Source organism: Gastrolobium bilobum, unplaced genomic scaffold (assembly GCF_033153095.1).
Source record: "Gastrolobium bilobum isolate Gb01-03AN ecotype WA unplaced genomic scaffold, APGP_CSIRO_Gbil_v1 utg6815, whole genome shotgun sequence".
Lineage (NCBI taxonomy): Eukaryota > Viridiplantae > Streptophyta > Magnoliopsida > Fabales > Fabaceae > Gastrolobium > Gastrolobium bilobum.
In genome coordinates, this window is record NW_026899262.1 from 443,943 (window position 1) to 471,645 (window position 27,703).

At 34.3% G+C, this 27,703-nt stretch overlaps 2 protein-coding genes across 3 annotated transcripts; both read left to right on the plus strand.

Moving 5' to 3' along the window:
- The first annotated feature begins 761 nt into the window (after positions 1–761).
- On the plus strand, positions 762–19,472 carry LOC133288946 (protein CHROMATIN REMODELING 5-like). 2 transcript variants are annotated; one of them, XM_061486785.1, is made up of 31 exons: positions 762–1,085; positions 1,973–2,849; positions 3,001–3,059; positions 3,282–3,719; positions 5,382–5,606; positions 5,803–5,886; positions 6,607–6,666; positions 6,758–6,861; positions 7,108–7,159; positions 7,737–7,800; positions 9,156–9,249; positions 9,333–9,420; positions 9,498–9,632; positions 10,516–10,707; positions 10,804–10,871; positions 11,431–11,524; positions 11,635–11,759; positions 11,857–11,920; positions 12,034–12,246; positions 12,782–13,024; positions 13,101–13,211; positions 13,371–13,460; positions 13,680–13,862; positions 14,024–14,104; positions 14,465–14,701; positions 15,756–15,929; positions 16,017–16,194; positions 16,284–16,465; positions 17,564–17,911; positions 17,997–18,090; positions 18,310–19,472. In XM_061486785.1, the coding sequence occupies exons 2-31, from the start codon at positions 2,111–2,113 to the stop codon at positions 18,786–18,788; spliced, it is 5,298 nt and encodes a 1,765-aa protein (XP_061342769.1). In that variant the 5' UTR covers positions 762–1,085; positions 1,973–2,110; the 3' UTR covers positions 18,789–19,472. The 2 variants fall into 2 exon arrangements, with proteins under 2 accessions (XP_061342769.1, XP_061342770.1); XM_061486786.1 differs by having other exon boundaries at positions 15,756–15,911.
- A 3,026-nt stretch (positions 19,473–22,498) lies between these two features.
- LOC133288944 (serine--glyoxylate aminotransferase-like) lies at positions 22,499–27,136 on the plus strand. Its single transcript, XM_061486783.1, has 6 exons — positions 22,499–22,638; positions 23,277–23,550; positions 23,994–24,278; positions 24,878–25,244; positions 25,422–25,632; positions 26,875–27,136. Exons 2-6 carry the CDS (start codon positions 23,346–23,348, stop codon positions 27,010–27,012), a joined length of 1,206 nt encoding a protein of 401 aa, XP_061342767.1. The 5' UTR covers positions 22,499–22,638; positions 23,277–23,345; the 3' UTR covers positions 27,013–27,136.
- The last annotated feature ends 567 nt before the right edge of the window (positions 27,137–27,703 follow it).

Sequence of the window (27,703 nt, forward strand, 5' to 3'; positions counted from 1 at the left end):
CTTTTTTCTTTATATTCTGATCTAATGATATTGGAGGGTGATAAATAAAGATAAAAAAAAGTAGAATAATCTATCTCAATTAATATTAATTCGTGTGTTAATATAATTAATTTCTTTGTACTCAATTTTAAATTAAGAATAAAAAAAATGCTGATTTACCTACACCGCTCCATTTACTCATTCAGCAACGTGGACCGACGTCGTTGGTTCTACTCAACAGAAGGGCTCATGAGGTCGTCGAAATTAAAAAAAAAAAAAAAACAAAAGAGTTTCAATAAACGTTTCTCCAAATAAAAAACTTAAAACTTAAAATTTAAAAGGAAAAAAATATTTTTGTTATTTTTTTTTCATTTTCATATAAAAAGGGATGAGTCTTATTAATTTTTTATTTTTTAATTTCATGTGAATATGAGGGAAAAATACTTTTAAAATAAAAAATTATAAGAGATTGTAGATTAAAATAAATAATAAATATAAATTAATATTCTTTTTTATTTTAACCGTTGAATTCCGTCCATCCACGGTTATAATCTATTGAGTCAAACTTAATGGGTCAAATTTATTATTAATTAATTAATAATTTTAATCTAATAAATTATAACTGTTGATGGATGAAAATCAACGGTTAAGATCTAAAATGATATAAGTTTATATCCTTTAAAAGGATAGATGTTATTCTCATAATAAATATAATATTTTGGTAAATTTTATTTATATATTTTTTCTCCGCGTGTCTCCCTCTAAAGAAAAAAAAGGGAAAAGACTTCGTTTCATCTGCACATCGACGTCGATTAATCCAAATCGCCTCGTCGTATTCCTCTCTAAATCGGACGTTACCCTCCGCCGCCGCCTCCGCCGCAACCGGCGATTTTCGGCGCCACCTCTTCATCATTTCGAATCTCACAACCGATTTTTGTGTTCTCCACTTTTCTTTTGATATTCGCCGTCGGCGATTCTGTTTCCGGTGAGTCCTCGTCAGAGGAGGAGGTGCGCACGATTATTAAACCGTGCTTCGTCGGTCGTCGCGGTTCCTTTCATTCGAACAAAATTGGCGGAACTACGTTTCGCTTCATGTAGGTGGAAAGGTGAGAGCCGCTAGCTCATCCATCTTCATCGCATGGATTCGCTCATTGCGTAGTGATTCGGTTTCGGATTTAGGTTTGTGATAGCGGATTTAGGTCGGTCTTTTTGTTTGGGAGGTCGCGTTCTCCAAGCCTTAGAGGTTTTAGTGATGAGCTTCTTACAGTTTGCTTGTTGATCCGTTGCTTTCTCCGTTCGATTGATTTGCCGTTGCTTTTGGGAAATTAACTTGTTTTTGATTCGGGGTTGATGAATTTGTGCATTGCACGTTGGTTAAATTGAATTTGGCAAAAATATGGGTTTTAATGGAATTCAGTTTTGACCGTTGGACTAGACACTCATTTGAAGCAGTGCCTACATTCGTTGATTAATGTAGTCCGTTGGGAACTTGGTTTAATGCAGATAGGACTGTTTTTAATCCATAATTTGAAACTTAAAATCGATTTTGCCTTACCAGGTTCAAGTCCTACTTGAATTCAACCTGAAACCTGGTTTTTGATTTCATTTCCACTTGCCAATTACATGGTTGCCAGATAATGCGTGGAAGTAAATAGCTTGGGAATTTTAACTCACTCATCAACCAGTGATTTGTAAAGGAATTTGAACTCGATAATGTCACTGATTGTTGAACAGTAATTTGACTGTTAACAACTGAGCATGCTTGGTGGTTTTGTAAATATATATTTATAAAAATATTGTGTAGGATGTAAATTGGTTCTATGCTTTTTCTCTAAGTCTTTTTTAACTTCTTGGAGGGTTGTAGTCAGGGATTTCTAATTTTGTTATTTAGTATAACTTGCGTTGTTGTGTAGTATATCAATGTGTTATTGATTGCACGAGCTGAGCATATTTCAAGATCCTACTGACCATTTAGTGCTCTTCCGTTGTTCAGGTTTTGTGGAGACAGAAGATGATAAAAGTAGCAAGTGACATTTAATGGTACCTTTTTTTTTAATTATTATTATGCTTAATCACTCTTACAGCGAGGAGATTGAAGTAAAGAAATTGTAAGTTAGTCATACATTAAAGGATGGCTTTCTTTAGGAACTTTTTAATTGATACAGTCTCACATGGTGTCATGGAAGATAAAGGTCAAGGACAGAATGCTAATAGAGTCCATAGATCAGTAGGTAATGAATGTACTGATGCAACTTCCAGTGAGAAAGAATTTGATATGAACATGGAGGCACAGAATGAGAGTGATGGTGAACCAGATGGTCCCAGTAGACTTCGAAATGAGGCAATAGCTGATGATGGAGATGTTATGAGAGAACCAAACTTACAGACTTCTGGTAGTAAAACAGCTACGGTCGGAAGGTGGGGTTCAACATTTTGGAAGGATTGCGGGCCTATGTGCGCTCAAAATGGTTCTGAATCTGGGCAGGAATCAAAAAGTGGATCAGATTATAGAAATGCAGATGGGTCTGAAGATAATTCATTGGATGGAAGAGGGAGAAGATTGAACTCAGAAGATGATGATGGACCAAAGGAGGCAGGAGAAGATCCAGGAGGCCATTCTGATGTTCCTGCTGAAGAGATGTTGTCTGATGAATATTATGAGCAGGATGGGGAAGAGCAGAGTGACTCGTTGCATTACAGAGGGGTTCATAAGCCCACTGAATCAAATTCATGGCCTCAACGGATGTCTACTACTGTAAATAGAACTGTGCATAGGAAATCTAGGATTTCAGATGATGCTGAAGATAATGACGGTGATGATGATAATGATGATGGTGATGCTGACTATGAAGAAGAGGATGAAGCAGATGGTATGTTAAACATTGTATTTAATTTTTTTTGTAAGCATAAAGTACTGCTCTTAAAATTGGCCATGGCCTAGCCCTTGTTACCTGGTTGTGATTAGTGATGAACTCTTGTGATGCATTTTTTTAATTTTTTGTTTTTGTTAAAAATTTACAGAAGATGATCCTGATGATGCAGACTTTGAGCCTGTCACAAGTGGTCGTGCTGCTAACGAGGTTGTTTGTTTATAGTTATTGTAGTTACCGAGTTCTATATCATTTGCAACAATGGTTTTTTATCTAGTAATTGCTTGCAATATCTTAATTCTTTTTGGCTGGGCAAAGGGGTTGTATGTTCATTAGAGGTCAAATGTTGCTTTACTGTTATTTTTGAAGTTAGTATGCATTGGTTTTGTGGAGGATATTTCTGACTATTGAATGGTTTAACTGTTGTTCTAGGATAAAGATTGGGAAGGTGAAGGCTTGGATGTAGATGATGATAGTGATGAAAATTTAGATTTCTCAGATGATGATGAATCTTTCTATGCTAAAAAACCAAAGGGAAGGCAACGAGGTAAGGTTGGACAAAGCATAAAATCTACCAGAGATCGCAAAGCATATGCTGCATCTGGCCGGCAAAGAAGAGTTAAATCATCTTTTGAAGACAATGAGTCAACAGCAGAGGATTCTGACAGTGATAGTGACGAGGATTTCAAGAGACCAAAAAAGAGAGGTGTTCATGTCCGTAAGAATAATGGTCGCTCTTCTGCAGCCACAAGTTTTTCGATGCGCAACAGTGAGGTTCGCACTTCTAGTAGGACAGTTAGGAAGGCATCATATGTTGAAAGTGAAGAAAGTGAAGAAGCTGATGAAGGCAAGAAGAAAAAGTCCCAAAGGGTATAACCTTCATTTTAAACATTTAAGCATGATTTCTACTTACTATCTATTTGGGTATCTATATTTTGGTGTAAATGCTTTTGAGTTTGTGTATCAACTAAAACTTCGTCAATGTTAATTGTTAATTCTCACATAGATAACATGATATCCAAAGGCTGATTTAGATTACATAGCAAATGACTACTGATTAGACTTGCCTTTTTTTTTTCACATCTTTTTGAAGTATATTATGTGGAACTTATGTGTTTATTTGAAAGGGATACATTTAACATATATATGTTATTTGATAGAAAAATGATTTATCAGAAAGTAGAGAGGGAAAACTCAGCTCCATTGAAACAACCATTAGCAGATCACAATAAAGGGGCCAAAAACACAATCCTATATGAAATTGAGATGTAGAGAGATGCCCAAAAATTGCATTTGTTTGTCTCCAGCCAGATGTGTCAATGGACTGCATAAACTGCACATTGGCCAAATTTTTTTGCCTACTTTTTGCAAATCACCTTTAAACCTAACCAGCAAAAACTGTTCCAAATTATAAGGGGACACACCAAGCACTACAAACAAGTTTGTTCCAATAATTTTTATATTTATAGCTAGCATGTTCTGACCACCTCCTTGGCCCTCTTGAGATGTGTGTTTGCTCTTTTTTGGGATGGTTGATGGGGGATTATACAACTTATGAGTTCAGGTTAATAAATTTTGTAGGACTATAAGGTTGGATTGAATGCGATTGAAATCTGCAAAGAATTATTTTCTGTTCCTCAGTTTCAGTTTCAATGTGATGGAAAGAATTAGAAAATGGATTACATTGTGATGAAGTGATGGTTATTGAGTTATCTACTATTATGTCTTCATTTTATTTTCATTATTGCGAGATGAAGGGATGTTATTAGCATGAAAATATTGTGCAACAAATTTAGATAGGATTATTAAATTTATAAGGCAATTTACTAAAGAGTATTGGAACAAATCCACTAAAGGCTTGTTTTTAATTGATATGTAGAAGATTGAGAATTCTTAAGGATGTAGGTAAGGAAGTGGTAAGTTTTACCCTGTGTATTGCCTTTGAGTGAGAGATCAGGGAATGAATGAGTATGTCTTTCCTGGCTTGAAGAAAGACTTATGAATTTGAACACTTTATTTAAGAGATTGGTTTATGGCCACTTCCTTGGTGAAGAACCATTAGTGTTTGTTTGCAATTTGTTAAAGATTTTTTTATTGTTTATTTTTGGTATTGTGGTGGAGAGATCTAAATCATGAGTTTTGTTGATTACTTCACGTAGCTTATTCTAAAGAGGGTCATTTCAGTAGCATTGGCTTCAATGTTTGAGATTTCCCCAGTCTATCTCTCTGGAAGGATTATAGAATTGTTGGTGTGTGGACTATGGAGTGGATACATGTCATATTTTTGTAGGTGCCTTCTTTAAATCTAGTTTATATATCTGTCAAAGGATCGGCATACATACTCTGATCTAGCAGTGATGATTTGTGCAGAAGAATTTTTGGTTCCTGAGCAAAGTTATTATTTTATATGGGAATAGCTTGCTGTTAGGAGTGTAGGATGTTACTTTGTTAAGTTGCAATGATACCACCTATTTACTCAATGTATACTTTTGATTTATCTCTACTGATGTGATTCTTTTAAATATTCTTCAGGAAGAAATTGATGAGGACGATGGGGACTACATTGAAAAGGTGCTTTGGCATCAGCCGAAGGGCACGGCTGAAGATGCTCAAAGGAATAATAGATCAACAGAACCTGTTTTAATGAGTCACTTGTTTGATTCTGAATTTGATTGGAATGAAATGGAATTTTTAATAAAATGGAAAGGGCAATCACATTTGCACTGTCAGTGGAAGTCTTTCACCGAGCTGCAAAATGTATGATAATTCATTTTTTTTGTTTCTTGTGCATTAATCAGAGTTTTGCTTTTACTATTCTCTCTCTCTCTCTCTCGTTATTATGATAACTCTGCTTCTTATTGTTTTGGTTATTTTAATCTCTCATATTTTTTGAGGTTTTTTTTCATTTCTGTCTGGCCAAAGTGTAATTCATTTTGTCTATGTGAGATTGCAGCTCAGTGGTTTTAAGAAGGTTTTGAATTATACAAAGAAGATAATGGACTTTGTCAGGTACAGGAGGACAATATCAAGAGAGGAGGTAAATATTTGAATTGCCCTATTTGAAGACTTTGTTTTGGATGTTCTGTTTCTTTTAATAGGTCTAAGACTATAAATACTGCAGAAAATTTTGCAGAAATTTATTTGGAACAAATAGTTGACCACTTCACTCCACTAATTGTCGAAAGTCTGCTTAACAAACTGCCTAACCTGGCTTTTGTTTTTATAATGCTATTATTTGCATGTTACCCGTCCTGGTGTAATCACTTTTGGTGAAAGATCTAATTTTTGTGCTATACATTGTGGTTCATTGGTCACTCATCCTCACTTTCTGAGGTGTTTCTTACATCTTCATGTTATTCTCGTTTTGATTTTTCACTTTATTTTTTCACTTATAACCTATTAATTTTTGTAGCTGCTTCATGAAAGAAAAAGATTGTATATTAATGCGTCTTGAGTTGAAACATATATATATATATATATATATATATATTGAATATTTCCCAACTGTTCCGGTCCGTTTACAGTTATTGCTTCTGTGAACGTAGTTGCTAAATAATCCCAACATGTTACATAAGGCATATATTGTATAATTGTTCGGTTTTCCGTAATTTTTTCCATCCCTCTCTGTAAATAACCCAATATTGGTTCACTCTTGTACTATGATAATTTACTTTTAAATAAAAGATATATTCACTTAATATCTTAATATTATTTATTAGTGTTTACTTTTTAATCATTTCTTGTTGCTGTATGCCAGATTGAGGTCAATGATGTGAGTAAGGAGATGGATTTAGATATTATCAAGCAAAACAGTCAGGTTTGCTTCCCTGCTTTTCATTACTTTCGGTGTTTCCTTTTTCTTTTTATCTCATACATATTCCTTATTGGATTGTTATTTGCATTTTCAGGTGGAAAGAATAATTTCACATAGAATCAGCAAAGATAATTCTGGCAATGTTATTCCAGAATACTTGGTCAAGTGGCAAGGACTATCTTATGCTGAAGCGACTTGGTACACAGTACACTACACTAAAGATTTAGTTATGATTTATTTTTTCTTCATTTTCTGTGAATCCAGTGTTTTCATATTAGAAAGGAGAATGGGTTGATCGCTATTCATTGTTTGTTCTTTGTGTTTTATTTTAGACTTTTAGGTCCTTTCTAAGTATTATGTTACCTTTTGCAGTTATTCGATGTCTATGCAGTTTCATTTGTACTATGTAAATTTCCACCCTTAAGTTTGTTTATATTGTACTAGGGAAAAGGACGTCGATATCGCATTTGCTCAACATGCTATTGATGAGTATAAGGTAGCTCTCTATTTCACTTTATTTTTTTGTTCTCATTAGAGTGTTGGTTTTGGAAAGTTTAGGGTGTGCATGACAACCATTATGTTCTTTGGATGATCTGTTTTTGGAGAGAAATAATTTTTTATTTTTTTTATTTTTGTGCTTAAGAAGCATTTTTGGGGAAAAAATGTGTTTGATAAAACAATTTATTTCTATTTCCATTGAGAATGAATACGTATTTAATAAATAATGCGTATTTTATCCTGATAACAGATTCTAGGATGTATGCATTTAATGAATAGTGTGCTAGGGAACAGAAAAGCAAAAAAAAAATCTTTTTCTTATTTCTCTCAATTTGTATTGTTGGGCTTCGGGTTCATTATATGGAATGGAAATAAAGAATAAAAATGGGAACGTGTTCATGCACGCTTATTATTTGACTAGATTGGGTGGCAGATTAGGAAAAATGGCGAACCCCCCCGGTTGTTGTTTTTGTTGTATTTCTGTTTATTAGTGGTGTGCAATACACAGAAGATTTATATATGATAATTGGGATATTTTTCAATAGTAAACTTTTTGTTATGCCATATATGAACAGGCTCGTGAAGATGCAATGTCCGTTCAAGGAAAAATGGTAGATTCCCAGCGTAAGAAGAGCAAAGGTTGGTATCTTTTAAATACTGTTTAAGCTTGAGTATGGCAATAATCTTTTTTCAATAAAATTTAGTAGAACATTTCCACATATCCTTTTGTTTATACTTGACATGGTTATTGGTGCAATGCTGTTTATGCTCTTATCATTCACCTAGAATGTATCTTCTAAGTTCTTGGGTTAATTTACAAAACAAATGACCTACAGTATTTGGTACAATTTTACCAATTGTGCTGTATCACTGTGTAGCTCTCTTTCATGTCTGCCTGGATTCGAAGGCTAGACGTGAAAATAATGTGTAGTACAGAAGAAATCTGCTACTGTTTTGTGCATATCATGAGAGATTTCTTTGTCTTGATTTACTTGATTCTATTTCTAAATAGGGTCATTGTTTAAATGGCACCTCTTCACTTTTAAATATAGGAGCAGGATGGGATATGATTGGTCTATGGGTTTTTTTTTTTTTGTTAAATGCTATATTCTTGTATGAAAGCCATTGGATTGTGGCTGTGCCTTTTGCCTGGTTTTGTCATTTTGGTTTCTCTTAGGAAAATATATCTTCCATTGCTTTTTTCTGTCCCTTTTATTATTTTCTAATAAAATTCTTTTATACTCTTCTTGTACTTAGTAGGTTATTAAAATGTTAATTTTTAATATGCAAAACCGCAAATTTCAAGTGATTGCATAAGATAAACTGTGTAGCTGATAAACCCTTATAGATATAGGTCTAAATCTTTTTATTAGTGATTTATGTGCCACCAATTTATTTTACACGTTTTGAAGATGTGGTTATAACAGGGTATTGTATTTCCGTAGAGAATGTAATTTTTTTTTCTATTTTGGGAAAAACTGACTTGTCTTACTTTTTAATCATAAATCAGATTATTAGCAAATAAATTTTTTTTTTATCTGTCCATTCTGAAATTACGTTTTAATAGAATTGATTGAAAAGCTTATGATTATTTTGGCTCAAATATGAGGGGTGAACATTTTGCAATTATATCCTTTTGTTTCTGATTCCTGTCTTCTAAAGCCTATTTCCTTTAGTTTTTTTTTTTTTTTTTTTTTAATACAGTTTTAAATTCGTTCAAATTTCATCATTTCATGTACAAAATAATGTAATATTATATGTGTAAATTATAAGAGGGCAAATCAGAGCAGTGGTAAAATTGTTCTTTCATGACTGAAAGGTTATGGGTTCGAATCCAGAAAACAGCCTCTTTGCAATTATGCAAGGGTAAGGCTGCGTACAAGGATTACCTCCACCCCACACTCGCTAGTCAGATAATGGAGAGTGGTTTTATTTTTTATTTTTTATTATTATCTGTGTAAATTCTGATTTTAATCTGTGGTTGTGATGTTTAGCAAGTTTGCGGAAGCTTGAGGAACAACCTGAATGGTTGAAGGGTGGAAAGCTTCGCGATTATCAACTTGAGGGTCTGAATTTTCTTGTTAACAGGTATGCGTGTATGTACGCATGTATGTTTTAAGGTATCCTTTTTTTTTAGGGTGTTCTAAATCTTAGTCTATTGCTTTTTGCAGTTGGAGAAATGATACAAATGTCATTTTAGCTGATGAAATGGGTCTTGGCAAAACTGTTCAGTCAGTATCAATGCTTGGTTTTCTACAGGTGTAGTATCAATTTTCTGTTTGGTTACAAATGCCTTTGCAATGTAATAAATACATGTATTTTTGTTCCTCGTACAGAATGCGCAGCAAATCCATGGTCCTTTTCTTGTGGTTGTACCATTGTCTACTTTATCAAACTGGGCCAAAGAATTCAGGAAGTGGCTTCCTGATATGAATATTATTGTATATGTTGGTACTCGTGCAAGTCGAGAGGTGAGATATATCTCTTTATGATTTTTTGGTTCATTTGTGAATGAAGTTATAAAAATCTGTCAGATAGGTAATATATTTCAGCAACAGGCATTTTAATTTTAATTCAGAAATGTATTCTGAATGAGATATGTAAAGAATCATTTCAACTTAAAAGCTTAAGCTGGTGGGTGAGACTACATTAATAGTTTTATATATCTCTAACACACCCCCTCATACGAGAGCCCACTGGGCTTGAAGGGTGGACAATGCATAGGCCCATCTACCTATGTTAAGAAACTCCATAAGACTTGATTAATTATCAATTAAATGGGGGGCGGTGAGGATCAAACCGTGATACCGAGACTCTGATACTATATAAAGAACCATTTCAATCCAAAAGTTTAAGCTGGTGGGTGAAGCTACATTAATGGTTTTATATATCTCTAACAAGATAACATCTAAAGGGGTGCAGGATGTAGTCCCTTACTACATCAATTCTTAAAATGTTAACTCGTTTCTATGTTCAACATCTCTTTAGCCTTTTTGTGCTGATGATAGCATTTTTCTTGACTATGGTTTAAGACTATGGTCATACAATAAAAAGTAGGTGAACAAACAAATATGGAAATTATTGTTAGAATTTTATTCTAACAATTATGCTCAGCTCAGTAAGTGGATGTGTTTCTGATTTTTGTCTTTCAATTGCAATTATCTATTTTATTCTACTTTTTAATAGTTAAAATCTTAATAAGCTTTGAATCAAACTGTTGTTTGTGATGATCTGCGTGCAGATAGTGTAATTTGTAATCAATGTCAGCATGCAAGCTTTTTTTTGTCTTCAATTCTTTTATATGATTTTTGGTGTTTGTTTTTTGTTTTTTTTTTCTTTGCATCTTTGTGGCAGGTTTGTCAACAATATGAATTTTATAATGATAAAAAGGCTGGAAAACCAATAAAATTCAATGCGCTGTTGACTACATATGAAGTGGTTTTGAAGGATAAGGCTTTTCTATCCAAGATCAAATGGAATTATCTGATGGTAGATGAGGCTCATAGACTAAAAAATAGTGAGGCACAGTTGTACACAACTCTTTCAGTATGTGACTTTCCTCTTAATTTAATGTTGAGCTATTAATTATGATAGAGGTTAATCTTTTTCTAATAATGGTTTATTTTTGCGCTGATCTATTAGGAATTTAGCACCAAGAACAAGTTGCTTATTACTGGTACTCCTCTGCAAAACAGTGTTGAAGAGCTATGGTATTATTGTCATTTTCCTTTTACATTAGACTTGTCAGAAGGAAACTTGCATCATTTGTGGATTTGTTAGATTTTTTAATGTTCTTAATTCTTGTATGGACAAGTGTCAATGAATGTTGATTACATTTAATTTACGTGATTCTCCTTCTCTATTGGTGAAGGTGCAACCGAACATGCTTATAATTAACTGCTTGGTGCATGGCTAAATAACTTACATGATATTTGTATATGATTTACATTAGCCACTTGAAAGCTTACATGGTTAACTATTCTGCATACAATATAGGAGTAGTTAACATCGACATTCCTGAAGTCATACCCATCCAAGGTGCATCTACATGCTTCTTCATATCTTTGTATTCATTAGTGTAAAATAGTATGCATTTTTGTGCATGCTCACAAATACGGGGTGATTTTTATTTTTATTTTTTAACAGGAGACACCTTTGATTGGTAGTTTATTAGTATATGTCCAATTTATTGATTTCTAATCAGGTTATGTTATCTGTTATTTTGTTTGGATAACAATCCCCCGCACTCCCTTTCTTCCTGTTTCGTAGGGCTTTGCTCCACTTTCTTGATCCTAACAAGTTCAATAGCAAGGATGATTTTGTTCAAAACTATAAGAATCTGAGTTCTTTCAATGAGAATGAGGTATAAGTTTTCATCAATACCCTTTACTTATTTCCCAGTTACTTGATTTTCCTTGGTCTTAACTTTTGTCTTTCAGTGTAATTTGATGTGCATATATTATTTTATGTTAGCTTGCGAATCTTCATATGGAATTGAGGCCTCACATACTTCGAAGAGTTATCAAAGATGTGGAGAAATCATTACCCCCCAAAATTGAGCGTATCCTTAGGATTGAAATGTCTCCTCTTCAGAAACAGTAGGAGCAATTTTAGTTCTGGGGCTTTTTTTTGTTGAAAAAAGCTGTTCCTGTATGTTCACTTTCTAAATCCGTGCTGCTGCTTTCTTTCATGTAGGTATTATAAGTGGATTTTGGAACGCAACTTTCATAATTTGAACAAAGGAGTTCGTGGGAATCAGGTTACATGTCCATCTTGTGTTTCTAACAGTCATTTGTATGTATATTTCTGAATCCTTTCCTTTTAATATATCTTCACTAAATTCAAATGTACTCTTTTTCTGCTAAATTTCAGGTTTCTCTTCTAAATATTGTGGTGGAGTTGAAGAAGTGTTGCAACCATCCCTTCCTGTTTGAAAGTGCTGACCATGGCTATGGTGGGGACTCAGGAAGTAGTGACAACAGTAAACTAGAGAGAATTGTCTTTAGCAGTGGCAAGCTTGTTATACTTGATAAGCTACTTGTTAAATTGCATGAAACCAAGCATCGTGTTTTGATCTTCTCGCAGGTTAGTCGTTAAAAGTTGAAACTGGTGTACTGGATGTTACGTCATACTTTTTCTGCATAATTTAGTTTATTGTTTTGAGGTTGCACATTTTTCTATTCAGGGTTACCTTTGGCACATTTTTCTGCATAATTTAGTTTATTATGTACAATATAATTTGCCAGGGAAGTAAATGCTGGTTGAAAATGGTACACTTCACTAGCTAATTTTCCCCTACCTAAGAAGTAGAGGACAAAAATTTATTTAATGGAGTAGGAGAAATCTACTGCTCATAAAAATACTGATCGATCTATTAGAAAGATGGCAAGAAGTTCTGCAGTGTGAGCAAAAATGATTGCTGGTCTCTCAAGTCTGAAATCTCTCGTTACTGATTTTAGGACTTGTTTCTTGTACAAGGTTCATGAAGAGGTGGTTGTAAAGATCATAAATAGCTTTTAGCTATTTCCTCTAAACATCCTAGTCTGCTTTAATTTGCAAACATGTATTATGCTTTAAGAATTATTTATGATGATACTGAGTTATCAGAGGTGTAATGCAGATGGTTAGGATGTTGGATATACTAGCAGAGTATATGTCACTTCGAGGCTTTCAATTTCAGAGGCTTGATGGCAGTACAAAAGCTGAGCTGCGACAGCAGGCAATGGATCATTTCAATGCACCTGGTAGTGATGATTTTTGCTTCCTCCTTTCAACACGAGCTGGAGGTCTGGGTATCAACCTTGCCACGGCAGACACTGTCATAATATTTGATTCAGATTGGAATCCTCAAAATGACCTGCAGGTATGCATTTGATTTCATTTCATTATTAATCAGCAAAATATTTAGTTACTTACTTTTACTTCTATGTATCTTTTAGGCAATGAGTAGAGCTCATAGAATTGGGCAACAAGAAGTTGTTAACATATATAGATTTGTGACAAGCAAAAGTGTTGAGGAAGATATTCTGGAACGTGCTAAGAAGAAGATGGTATGTTCAGAACCACTGGCTATCCAATGGCTGTTTTTGTTTCTTCTCTCTTACTCCGGTATCCTATTTTTTTTATATATATGTATATATATTTGCTTCGCGTTTACATTCAAATGCTTATTGACATGCCCTGCGGTCAATAATTTTCACGTTCTATAGGTTCTGGATCACTTGGTGATTCAAAAACTAAATGCAGAGGGTAGACTGGAGAGGAAAGAAGCCAAAAAAGGAGGAAGCTATTTTGACAAAGTAAGGACATTTGTGAAAACTGTATACTCATTTGCTTGCTTCCATTGTACTATATGATGTCTTTGTAGATAATAAAATAACAAAACTACTATGGTGATATTGTCTCCATATGTATTTTATAAATTGCATTGAATCATTTTAATTTACACAATGTTGGTGTTTTCTTTTTTAATTTATTGCAAAATTACTGTATCAAAACATTTGCTTCTAAAATGACAGAATGAGCTGTCCGCAATCTTACGATTTGGAGCAGAAGAACTTTTTAAGGAAGAAAGAAATGATGAAGAAAGCAAGAAACGACTCTTAAGTATGGATATTGATGAGATTCTTGAAAGAGCAGAGAAGGTTGAAGAGAAGGAAGCTGAGGGAGAACAAGGTCATGAATTATTAGGTGCATTTAAGGCAAGATACGCAGACAGTACCATGAAATCTGTTGTTTATGTTTTTCTAATTTTGAATTTTTTTAATCATTTTTTATTTTATTTCTCAGATTGGGGAAAGGATAGATATGGATATGGTAGGGAATTGCTTAGTTGTTTCTCTTTTTAATTTTTAAACCGCAGGTTGCCAATTTCTGCAATGATGAAGATGATGGAAGTTTCTGGAGTCGTTGGATAAAGCCTGATGCTGTATTCCAAGCAGAGGTTTGATCCTGTTCTTTTTTGTAGATATACTTGAAAGAAAGAGTGAATATTATTGCTATTGTGTAGAATACAAACAAAAGGTTACAATATATAGAAGCCATTGGCTTAAAGGAATAAAACCAAATACTAAAAAAGGAAAGAAATCCTTAGAATAAAAAGGAAAGAAATTATTACAATTTATAACTAGAGATAATTCTAATATTTACAGCAGATATGTTCTTTAAAAAAGTCTCTAATGTTGTTTTCTTCAATTTTGTTTTTTGAGTTTTTACGAATTATATGGGCATGTAATGTTTGTTTTAGTCAATGCTTAAAATGTTTTTCCTTTACTTACCTTCTTTTCTTTTTTTGTTTTTTTAGGAAGCTCTTGCTCCACGTTCTGCCAGGAATATCAAAAGCTATGCAGAGGATAATCAATCTGAAAAATGTACTAAGAGAAAAAAGAAGGAACCTGAACCACCTGAACGAGTTCAGAAACGTCGGAAAGCAGATTACTCAGCTCCTGCAGTACCAATGATTGAGGGAGCATCTGTCCAAGTCAGAAATTGGTCATATGGGAATTTATCTAAAAGAGATGCACTCCGGTTTTCTCGTTCAGTAAGATTTTTATTACTTTTGGCAAGTTTCAGTGTTACTTCCTATAGACAAAACCTATTCCTTTTGGCATGCTCTAATATTCGAGACCTTATAAGCATTTTATTGATTAGAATGTTGTTGATACTCAGTTGCATGCTATTTTCTCCCTGCCATGCTTGAAAAAGTAGCTAACTAGGTGCTGTAGGATCAGCATTTAAACTTCGCAAGAAGCTTGTGTTGTTAAGATTAAATCCCGAGGTGGGACCATATGGTTGTAGGTGATCAGAAGAGAACTGAATTATTGAATCTTCATATTCTACTCATCCTGTTGGATATGAGGTTCAACCTTTGGCTTATGCTTGGATCAGTGAAGCTTCTGAGCTAAAATGAGCTTGAGGTGGCACTGAATTTGAAACCTATATCAGTTTGTTTGGCTACTAATATACAGTTTAACATAAACGTAAGTTACATTTTGCATTTCCATGTCTGTTGGCCTGAAGCAATAAATATTTGGTGTTCCTTTTTTTAAAGAATTGTATAACAGACTCATGTGGACATGTACACGTGTAATGATAGTCTCAGGCTAAGCTTGACTGTGAATTAAGCAAGCTCAAATGGAGTTCATGGTGCCTGGAATTGTCTGCCTTGTTTGTGGGAGTGTGCTATGTTTATTACAGAGCTGTTTGTATTTTATGGTCACATGGTCCTGTTCTTTAATTTCTATTGTAGTAGAGTGATCTTGACCTTTAAGGGTGGGGGTGGAGGTGGATGGTTAGATATATCTTGTCAGCATCTAAGATCTCTCCCTTGCTCCTTTTTTTGGATAGAGTTGATTGTTAGTTCCCCCTGTGGGTTGTAGCCAAAGGTTGTGTTGACATTGCATTTACAGCTCCCTTGAGTTAATGAATATCCTTTTCTTTTTCTTGTTCTCGTGCCTTTTCTAGGATGATGTTTTATCTTATCAGCTTGTGCTTGCTGTTTGTGTATGTGTGTAATTATATGTGCTTCAATTTTGTTATTTTCTTTGGCAATAAATATTTTGCTGATGTATGTTCATCCCCAATTAAATCATCAGGTTATGAAATATGGGAATGAGAACCAAATCGACTTAATAGTTGCTGAGGTTGGTGGTACGGTTGGAGCAGCTCCACCTGAAGCACAGACTGAACTTTTCAATGCTCTGATTGATGGCTGTACGGAAGCAGTGGAACTTGGGAGCCTGGATCTAAAGGTTGGTATAAGTATAACAGTAAGTTCTCTTGAAGCAGGTGTGGAAATGGTTATTTGTATTCTCATTACTTCCTTAGATGCTTATAACATGTTATATTGCATCCAGGGGCCTTTGCTGGATTTTTTTGGTGTCCCTGTGAAGGCAAATGATCTACTTAACCGTGTCCAAGAACTTCAACTCCTAGCAAAGCGCATTAGTCGATATGAAGATCCCATTGCACAATTCCGTGTTTTAAGTTATCTCAAACCTGCAAACTGGTCCAAAGGTTGTGGATGGAATCAAAGTAGGTGTATCCTCTTAGTAGGTGTATTATGCAGTTCTTCGAGTGACTTAATTGCTGCTTTTGCTAAATCTGCTTTTGCTTGTTTGCAGTTGATGATGCAAGATTGCTTCTAGGAATACATTACCATGGTTTTGGGAATTGGGAAAATATTAGATTAGATGAAAAGCTTGGCCTTATGAGAAAAATTGCACCAGTAGAACTTCAACACCATGAAACTTTCTTGCCGCGAGCTCCAAATTTGAGAGACCGTGCTAGTGCCCTTTTGGAGCAAGTATGCTATTACTTTGAATTCTAATTTCAGCATCATATTCTTTTGTTTCTTCTGTATATGCGATTCACAAATCTGCTAAGGGATCTTTAATTCCTTCTTTCCTCTTCCTTTCTTTTTTTCTAATGCCTTTGCATGCTTCCTATTCTTCTAGACCTCATATTTACTTTTCATGAGATCATTTGGTAATTAGTGTTTCGATGTATCAGACTCCAAATGGCTAAAGTATATACTAGAAAGAAGACAATAGGAGGCAGACAAGCAACATAGTTGAGCAGGGAGGTTGTAATGTGAATTGAGGGGAATATACACACTATTATTCTGAAGCATAACAAAATGTTGAACTGGCAAAAATTAATGGGAAGATAAGGGAATTCGGTTGATTGGAATGAGAATACAGGGGGAAAGGAAGGAAGGGGGAGGCAGGCAAGGATTGAGTGAGGACTTGGGAAGGAGGAACAAGCCCCTCAAAGTTTTTGGGCTATATGTATTTTCCCCCCTGTTTTGATCCTTTCTCTGAGTGCAATCTCGCTCTCAGACTGATCAGAATGAGGAATATTTTAGGGATACTTTTAATACATACAGTAGATTTCTGGTCCAGTTTTCCATCATCATGTCTATATGATTATACGCATGCTTCTCTCTTTTTGCTTGAATGTTTTAAACTAAGTCTTTTTGGACTTAAAATTTCTCCCTAATGTCTTGCATTGCTTTGATTTTTGTTTTAGACTTAATTCGTGCAATATCCATTTCTCTTGACATCTCTACTCATGACAGGAAAAATTGACCTAGACGTATGAGGTTTTACCAATTTGTTGGGTTTTTTAGTCTACCAAGGGGAATGTTGAAGTTGCCATTTTTGAGCACTGATTTTTTGTGATTCCATTTATCAAAGACAGTAGATTTGGGATCATATGGTTTGGAGTAACACCTAGTCCTCAATCATAATATGGTGGCTCTTTCTTGCATTTTGTATCCCACCAATTTATGATCGCAACCTACTGAACTTTTTGTGCTTTCTTTAGTCGTTCATTTGTTGATAGATGCTATATTCTTTGTTGAATCAATTGCCATGATGTCTTCATATTTCTTGCTGTCTAGGAACTTGCTGTTCTTGGTGTAGAACATGCCAATAGCAGAGTTGCGCGGAAGCCTTCCAAGAAAGAGAGAGAGCATATGATGAACATCTCACTGTTGCGTGGACAGGAGAAGAAGAAAAAATTGGGTTCTGTTAATGTCCAAATGAGAAAGGATAGACTTCAGAAACCCCACAAGGTTGAACCTATAATAAAAGAGGAGGGGGAAATGTCCGACAATGATGAAGTATATGAGCAGTTCAAGGAGGTAAAATGGATGGAATGGTGTCAAGATGTGATGGTTGAAGAAATGAAAACTTTGAAACGTCTTCACAGGTTGCAGACAACGAGTGCCAATCTTCCCAAGGAAAAGGTACACCTATAGTGGGGTCATCTTTTCTTTTATTGTGTCTATCTCATGTATGTTCCACGATTTACTTTCCCCCTCTCTATTTTAGGTGCTTTCAAAAATACGCAACTATTTACAGCTTCTTGGGCGAAGGATAGATCAAATTGTGTTAGAACATGAACAGGAACCCTATAAGCAAGATAGTAAGTGCTTTTTTCCATTCTGAATATTTCGTGAGTTTCCTCATGGAGAGGTTTCTGCATTGTTCATTTGTCTGGAATCCTTTCATTTTTTTTGTTGGTCTCCTACTTCCTCTTGGAGAAAAGGTGTTAGCCAGTTTGTTTTAGGATTCTCTACTACGTTGTTGTTGTTGTTATTATTATTATTATTATTATTATTATTTTTCTCTTGCTTATTTACAGGAATGACTGTGCGACTCTGGAAATATGTCTCCACCTTTTCGCATCTTTCTGGGGAGAGGCTTCATCAAATATATTCTAAACTTAAACAGGAGCAAGAAGATGAGGCAGGGGTTGGCCCATCTCATGTCAATGGGTCAGCATCTATTTCATTTAGCAGAAATGGAAACCCATTCCCTCGCAGTACCGAGAGGCAAAGAGTATTAAAAAATACGACTACCTACCAAATGCCAGAACCAGTTAATAATGTAGGGAAATCTGAGGCATGGAAACGAAGAAAACGAACTGAAAGTGATGATCATTTCCTGGGTCAGCCGCCACCTCAAAGAACAATGAGTAATGGAATCCGGACTACTGATCCTAACTCACTTGGGATCCTTGGTGCTGGACCATTGGACAAACGCTTTGTTAGTGAGAAACCTCATAGGACACAGCCTGGTGGGTTTCCTTCAAGACAAGGCTTCTCTTCAGGTATAAAGTAGCCAGCTATGTGGGATCAGAGTGGCTGATTACAAGAGTGTTGGCGGCTGGCTTTCACTCTGCATTTTCACAGCTTCAGCTATTGTATATTCTCTAGAATTTTTTTTCCACCCATTGGAATAAGATCTTGCAGATCCCTTTTTGGTGTCCTGTGGTGGATCTGAGAAACATCCCTACACTGGAACTTACATCCTTGAACAAGGTGGCTGAAGCATATGAAGATCCGGTGCAGGATGAAATTGAGTCTTGCCCAATTTTTCCTTTTGATTTCTACCCCTCGTTGAAGATGAGCCAAGCAAAGTGTTGACATAGGGAAAGTCTAGAAAACAGAAACAAATTTACCCACTCGCTATAGACATACTTAGGAAAGTGTACATTGTCAGTTCTGCAATTTTATTGGATTCAACTGCTCCCTCCATAAAGTATCTTAGTTGATGCAGTTAGAAATGTATTTGATTTTTTTGGTAATTATAGCTATGATTTTCAAGATTTTGTAGCTCTTTCAAGGGAGTTCCATTGGTGAATAGTGAATGAAAAAAAATGAATTCTTGGCGCTTTGCCCGGAGTTTTTTCTTCCATTTGGTTTAAGTTTGATGCGTTTCCAGTAATTCATAGAATGCCTGTACCCAGGTGACTCTTTGGAACATTGTTCCAGTCTCTTTAAGACTTTTGGATTTTTTATGAATTATTCTCTTTCCTCTATATATTAAATTTATTATTCTTTCCTTGACAACCTTAACTGCTAATCACGTTGGTTCTTGACTCTTGTTTTATCCTGTTGGTATGACCAGCGATCATCAAATTAAGAGAGAATGGTTCTGATAATTCATGGCTTCTGTTTCGCCCTTGATGCTGTGGTCATGAAAGTAATTAACTTGCAAGCCTGGCATTACTGAAGGTGTTAAGTTGTAATTGATGGGGCATTCCTTTTCTCTTAGTTGCGTAATTTGCGGATTAAATACAGATAATTGTTGGATAATTTTGTATTTGTATTCGCCCAATCTTTAACTGTCATGCTTTTATATGAATATGTTATTCTGCTTTTTTATGTCTCAACATTACTCTGCATTTTTCTTTTTCTTTCGCAAGAAAATGTAAGCGAAGACCTCCCCCCTGATCCCTCTCTTTGTTTCTTGGAATTCAATATTATTTGCATATCTCTACTGGGACTCTGGAATATTTATGATGACTTTTTAATGTACAAAAGTATAATTTACTTGAAAGCTTTGTTGACGGATATAACCAATGGAAAATGCTATTACTTTAAAATATCATAGTCTACTGTACTCTGGAAAAGAATTTGTGTCATATAGGAGTAGAATTTGAAAGTATTCCCTTCTATAAAAGAAGTAGAAACTGAACTTGCAATGAACATATAGAAACAAAATATCAAGAAGATAAACACGATTCTCAGTGACAGCTCGGTGCTCACAGGTGGAACATACGTAAGCAGCTTCAAACTTTTGGGATACAGCCAAACATTGAAAAGGAATCTACATAAGTACAAAGGAGATTGCTGTGTGGCCTCATTTCCCTCCAACAGAACCAACGAAGTGTGGTCGACAAGCTATTATCTCTTTATCTTTCATATTGCTATCTCAGCCTCAAACTTCTAACTACTCAAAATTGTGAGGCAGTAAAATGTTCCCTCTGTTCTCGTTTCCAGGCACATATCAACTTAATGCCCATACAATTTAACCCTTGACCAAGTAAAAATTATGGAGGTATAAATTTTTAAATGAAAAATAATTTACATTTATTTGATAATGCCAAAAATATGAGCATGTAAAAAGATAACTTCTATGAGTTCTAATGCACCTTTTCTTATTAGTACATAGACTAACTTCTAAGTCGTATTGAATTTTAAAGAGGAAAATATGTAAAGATACTTTTGTATTACCAAAAAATAGGAGATGAAGAATCAAGAAATTTGGATAACAGAAAAAAATAGAGGCTGAAAACATATGTTTTGTTATTGAATTTAATGTCTTTCATATTATATAACAAAATTTTATTTCTTATATATATATATATATATATATATATATATATATATATAAATATATGAAATTCATGTGTTTTTTTTGTAATTCTTCTTTTTACATGGCCCCATATAATCCATCCACAATTTTTTATAAGAAAAAATGTGTGTATTTTAAATGACACATTTTATATCCTTTCACTCTCACAGAGAGGTGAGATCCACACCTTTAGAAAATTTTCGATCCATTCTCTCTCCCATGATTTATCTCTTTCTCTCACTTAAAATGGCACAACTTTGTGTCCTTCAAAATGATACACACTTTTCTTTTTTTTATGGGCTTTATTAATCTCCATCAATAGAAGAGAAGATATCTCCTGTCACTCTCACAATCATGTGGTGGGACCCACATGGTGATAAAATAAAAAAATAAAAGAAAACAAAGCTCAAGAATCGATGTCTCTATTGGAAAATAAACCATCTCATGTGGCTGAAGACTAGTTTTTTTTTTTTTTTTTTTTTTTATATGAGAAAAACTACTCTTATGTTACATGTGACAACTTTCTCTCCTACACACCTTCGATAATTGTGTCACCTTTTTCTTTTCTTTTCTTTTTGTTTTTCAGATGGTGGAACACACAAATTTGCTGAAGACTAGTTTTTCTCTTCTTTTTTTTATATGAGAAAAACTACTCTTATGCTACATGTGACAACTTTCTCTCCTACACACCCTTCGATAACTGTGTCACCTTTTTCTTTTCTTTTATTTTTATTTTTCAGATAGTAGAACACACAAATTTGTCTCTATGACATGAGATAACTTATCTCTTTTAACATGAGATTAATAAAACCCTTATATATATATATATATATATATATATATATATATATATATATATATATATATGGGCTTAGTGAGTATCAAGTGACTTGATGTAAATTTGGTCCAGTGCACTATATTCTTCCGCGAGAATATAGTGCAAAAAATATTTGCACTATATTTTCCCGGGAGAACACCGAAGAACGCCATTGTAATATTTTTGCACTATATTCTCGCGGGAGAATATAGTGCAAATTCACTCACTGAACAGTCCAGTGACTGAATATATATATATATATATATATATATATATATATATATATATATATATATATATATATATATATATATATATGGGTTATGTTTATCTCATTTTACATGAGATAAACATCTCTCCTACACACAAAAAGGGGTTGGGTCCCACCACTTTTTTTCTCTCTCTCCTCTTACATGTGGGTCCCACTTATACTTTTATTTCTACAACATGAGGTAATTTTTTTCTACAACATAAGAAAAATATATCCCTATATATATATATATATAGGATTGTTTTTCTTATGTTAGATAAGATAAAACAATTCTCCTACACAAACTCTTACGTGGGATTCACTTTAAATTTTTTCTCTTTTTTCTTTCTCTACTCTCTCTCTTCCTTTTGTGGGTGTAGGAACAATGCTTTATCTTATACAAAATAAGAAAAATAAATCTCATACATATATACAAAATAATTTATTGAAACATGAGAGAACCATTTGTTATTTGAGTGCAAATCCAAGCCAATCCATTCTTTGGCGCAAGGCGCATACAGTCAAGTCCTCTTATCTACCACGTGTGACGCTATTGGTTCTCCCCGCTCTATATTAAATAAATATGAAAAAAAAAATTATTGCATGCTCACGCATCATATTTTGGTCACTCCATAAATATATAAATATGAGTTTTCTCATTTGCACTTTAATATATATATAAGCTTTTAGTATCATCTTAGGGGAAGGAGGCACGTTTCTTCCTTCCCACTGCCAAATACCACAAAACTCACCGAAGATTCAACGTAATTATCTGATATGCTTCAGATATTAATTATATTTTCTACCTTTGCATGTATATATATATATATTTGAGTGTTCTAAGTTTGGTTTGGTTCTTTCATATGATTTTGTTAAGAATTTTGTCTGTCTCTCTGTAGCTGAAATTCTGAATTGTTGTCTCCAATATCAATATTTATCCTTTTCCCATTTCCAGTGAAAATGGTTTTTTGAAGTGCAAAAATCAAGTGGGGAGGTTTAGTAGCAAGTTCATATTGGTAGAAAAAATTGTCATATGTTAGTTTTATTATTGGTATTGATTTTACAACACAAAGCAGCTTTTCTCTGTTGTTCTAGACACCAATATATTCTGATTTTTTAATTTTTTTTTAAAATTGGGGTGATGGTCCAAAAAGAGTTTTTACTTAAGATTTTCAGTTTCAGATATGGCAAAATTGTTCTTATAGAGCAACAGTGATAATAAAATCATTTTCTATAACTTCCCCTTTTGGTCATGTTACTGAATCAACAATTCATCCTTGTAATATCGTGATATAAATGAATTTAAATGGGGATTTTCAAATGATTATGAGTTAATTTTTTAAGTTTATGACCAACGGTTCAAAAAGTTGTTAATACTTACTTTACAATGGACTTTGTATAGGTGGTTCATTGAAGGGAAAAGCCAAGAACTGCTTGAATTCAAAGAGGTTGAAATTTCAAGCAGGGGAAGATGGATTATGTTTATGGACCCGGAAGAAACCATCTCTTTGTTCCAGGACCTGTCAACATCCCTGAACCGGTCATTCGGGCAATGAACCGAAACAATGAGGACTACCGTTCTCCTGCCATTCCAGCAATGACAAAAACTCTGATTGAGGATGTCAAGAAGATTTTCAAAACTAGCACTGGAATCCCATTTCTTATCCCCACAACTGGTATTGTATACATGGACATAACATATTGTTCATTGTAGCATGTGGAATGGTTTTCGTGCTGTAAAGTCTATTATTATATTAACTTACCTTGTCATCAGGATGGTGTTTACTAAACTTGGTTACTTTATTTACATTGATAACTCAAATGCATCACAGTAAATGCTTAATCAACAATATTTATCATTCAAGTACAAGTTACTCCTTAGATTATATCACACTTTTGGAATATGATTTTTAGTTTGGAAATTTTTGAACCAAGAGAAGCTTGACTGCTGAATTCTTAGATGATATTATAGAATACTAGTTGCATTTAGTGTTTATTTATATCTTTAATGTTCATTTTTGTGAGTGTGACTGTTGTTTGGTTGGTATTCTGGAAAAATTGTTGGTTTTACTTGCCTGTCTCGTAATCTTCTTAAATAATGCTCCTGCATTTGTTTCAGGTACTGGTGCATGGGAGAGTGCACTGACAAATACGTTGTCTCCTGGGGATCGTATTGTATCTTTCCTGATTGGCCAATTCAGCTTGCTTTGGATTGATCAGCAGAAACGCCTCAACTTTAATGTTGATGTTGTAGAAAGTGACTGGGGCCAGGGTGCCAATCTTGACATTCTGGAATCAAAACTTGCTTCAGATACAGCACACACCATAAAGGCAATTTGCATTGTTCACAATGAGACAGCAACTGGGGTCACCAACAACTTGGCCAAAGTGAGACAAATTCTCGGTGAGCATGTCATCTAATGATGAATGTTATTATATCTTCTGGTGACAGCATCATACCTTTGCATGTTGAAGTTGATATTTATGTTCATATGTTGGAAAATGTCTTGTTATAAGTTTACCTGCTATTTGAACAAATGCTTAAGGAATAAAGCTGTTTTAACTGCAAATAACTAGTAATATTAGGAGGATAGCAGCAGCCAGAGTAGAATAGCATCATTAACATTTATGTACTGAAACTACCCAATTGGCTATGTATCTTGACATCATGACCACTTGAATTGATTCCTCTGACCTCAGTATGCACTTGAAACTTGGGCAGAATATTCACGTGTAACATCATTAGATTCAGAGGCTATATCTCTGGTCCCATGACAAATATTTCACTTGACAATGATTCTCAAGACTCATAAATTGAAATAAATTTTCTTAGTCTTCAATAAAAATGTGTTTTCTTGGAACATTTTTCAGGTCTGCAAATGTATCATTTCATTTCCAATAACTAGTTTTTCAAGCCTTCAGATTTTAATGTTCTTGTCTATTTTATTTTATTTTTCCTTGTTTTTTACAAAATGGTTCTCACATTGTATTTTGGACACTCAGATGACTACCAGCATCCAGCCCTTCTTCTTGTTGATGGAGTGTCTTCCATTTGTGCTCTTGATTTCCGTATGGATGAATGGGGAGTGGATGTGGCCTTAACTGGCTCCCAGAAAGCTCTTTCCCTTCCCACTGGGATAGGTATTGTCTGTGCAGGCCCTAAAGCCCTTGAGGCTTCAAAAAAGGCTAGATCCGTTAGAGTTTTCTTTGACTGGAATGACTATTTGAAATTCTACAAGTTGGGAACCTATTGGCCTTACACTCCTTCCATTCAGTTGCTGTATGGTCTGAGAGCAGCTCTTGACCTGATTTTTGAGGAAGGACTTGAAAATGTGATTTTAAGGCACAAACGTTTAGGCACAGCGACCAGGTGAGGCATAATTTGCTTATTTAAAATCATTATTAAGGGAAAACTCCCCTCCCCTTAAACTTCATTACCTAATTTTTACTTTTGAGCAAAGGTTTCTAAAAATTGATAGAGAGTTTTAACTTTTTGCTATCTTTTAAAGGAAGAAATTCTAATAAGTTCTCAATTTGCTAAATGCAGGCTTGCAGTAGAGGCATGGGGTTTGAAGAACTGCACCCAAAAGGAAGAGTGGCACAGTGACACTGTGACTGCTGTTGTTGTTCCTCCTTACATTGATAGCTCTGAAATAGTTAGAAGGGCATGGAAGAGATATAGTTTGAGCTTAGGACTGGGATTAAACAAAGTTGCTGGAAAGGTTTTCAGAATAGGACATCTTGGCAACTTGAATGAGGTAAAATATTAAATTCTCAAACACCTACCAGCAGATTGCAGGATATTAGTTAGCGAAACACAATATTTTGGCTTACCTTTTATGGACTTGTTATTCCATTCCCTTAGAGCATAGGCTAAATAAAATTAATGGAATTGTTTATAGTAAAATGAATTTAAAAATCCAATGCTCAAGTCAAAGAAAAATTCACCATTGGATAATTAATAAATATTTTTAAATATTTAAAATTTTAATTTATAAACCTATGCATAATACAATGCCTTTATATAGAGGATTAGATGCTGGAATTGTCTTATTTTCACTGCAGTAGGGAATTACAATGATACAAGTGTTGGATATTTTTACCCTTTAAGAACCAAATCTGGTACCTAAAAGTTAGAATAGGATGTGTCTGATTACAGCAAATAAACAGCCTAGCTAAATAAGAAAAAAAATAGGAATCCTAAAAACTATCTGTTATAATAATTCCTAAATCAGAATATATCATACTAAATCATACCAACTCCTAGTTTATTCTTACCATTTGACAAGAATCGGCAATGACCTTCAATTTATTGAATAGGCAAAATACTAAGTGGTCCTTAATATATGTCCTTAGGGAACATGTCAACAAACGGCTGGATTTTCTTATTCTTGTTTCATTTTCATGTAGACAGTTAGCAGAGAATAACCTGGGTAAACCTAAAGTTACCTATGTTGGTGACACTTTGACCATCAATTACTTTTAGCAACCGAGGTTGTTACCCTAAAGTGGTGTTTTTTATGTGTTCTCTACCCTTTTCTGGTCCACAGGAAGAGTTTGTTTTAAGAACCAAACTTAAATGGTACAGGTTCCCAAACTTCATTGATTGAAAACACAAGAAGTTCATAAATATTCAAGCTCTTTTCTATAGCTAAACATCTTGGACAAAAGAGCACTTTTTCATTCTTTTCATATACTAGGGGATTTCACTTGGAAAAGAAGATGTTTCATACTGATGGATTCGGTCCATAACTATGGATACCAATCTATGAGATCCTTTAGCACAAGCCCTGTCAATTAGCTTTCCACTAGTTCTTGTTAGCTTTCAAATTTTTGAATTATGATAGGAAGAGCAGCAAGGTTCAATTATTTCTATTTCATTAGATAATGTTTAACCTAACATGTAATATCTAATTATTAATGTCAAATAATTGTCATTAACTAAATTACTAGAGAGTTGCTACACTTGTTATAGTTATGTTTTTAAATATGTTTTCTAGTTGCAACTATTGGGTTGTCTTGCTGGTGTGGAGATGGTACTCAAGGACGTTGGTTACCCAGTAAAGCTTGGAAGTGGAGTTGCTGCTGCTAGTGCATACTTACAGAACAATACTCCTCTCATCCCTTCCAGGATTTGAATCACAAGCCATTCTTGTAATTAGTTTTCTTTCATGGTTTTCTGTAATATATGCATATTGTTCCCTTTTTGCACTCTATTCGAGGCTGAACTTATTCAGATATTACTTCTTTCATTGTCCTTTATATCAGAAATTACTGCATGGATTGACCTTATCTGTTACTTTTTTATGGACATGAAATTCATCATCAACTGTTAAATCACCAGGCAGAGAATACATATTCTTATAGGGTTTAGTGTGTGTCATTTAAAAGGACACAAGTTGTGTCCTTTTAGTGACTTACATAAAGTATGACCGGTCATACTTTGTGTAAATATGAAAAGTTGCTTTTTTTCACTTTACACGTCAGCGATGTGACTGAGGAGAGAGGAAAAAAACAACTTTTCATATTTACACAAAATATGACCGATCATACTTTATGTAAATCACCTAAAAGGACACAAGCTTGTATCCTTTAAAATGATACTTCTTTTTCCCATTCTTACAAATGCAAAACAAACACCTCTACATACAGAAAAGTGTAGAGTTATTGTATTATATCTACATAAAAAAAGTGTTGATGCAAAAATCTACACGCAATATAATGCTACAGAAAATTGTGTGAGTATTGTGTGTATTTTTTTTTTTTGGTAAAGAGTATTGTGTGTATTTAAATAGTTATGGTCCTTGTGGATGAATTGCTACTATTCTT

Excerpts from the sequence above, each read along its gene's own strand:
- LOC133288946 (XM_061486785.1), top strand. The coding sequence starts at position 2,111 with ATGGCTTTCTTTAGGAACTTTTTAATTGATACAGTCTCACATGGTGTC. Across the intron at positions 10,872-11,430 it reads AACAGTGTTGAAGAGCTATG|GGCTTTGCTCCACTTTCTTG; the intron begins GTATTATTGTCA and ends CCTGTTTCGTAG. Across the intron at positions 14,702-15,755 it reads CACTCCGGTTTTCTCGTTCA|GTTATGAAATATGGGAATGA; the intron begins GTAAGATTTTTA and ends TTAAATCATCAG.
- LOC133288944 (XM_061486783.1), top strand. The coding sequence starts at position 23,346 with ATGGATTATGTTTATGGACCCGGAAGAAACCATCTCTTTGTTCCAGGA. Across the intron at positions 23,551-23,993 it reads ATTTCTTATCCCCACAACTG|GTACTGGTGCATGGGAGAGT; the intron begins GTATTGTATACA and ends CATTTGTTTCAG. Across the intron at positions 24,279-24,877 it reads CAAAGTGAGACAAATTCTCG|ATGACTACCAGCATCCAGCC; the intron begins GTGAGCATGTCA and ends TTGGACACTCAG.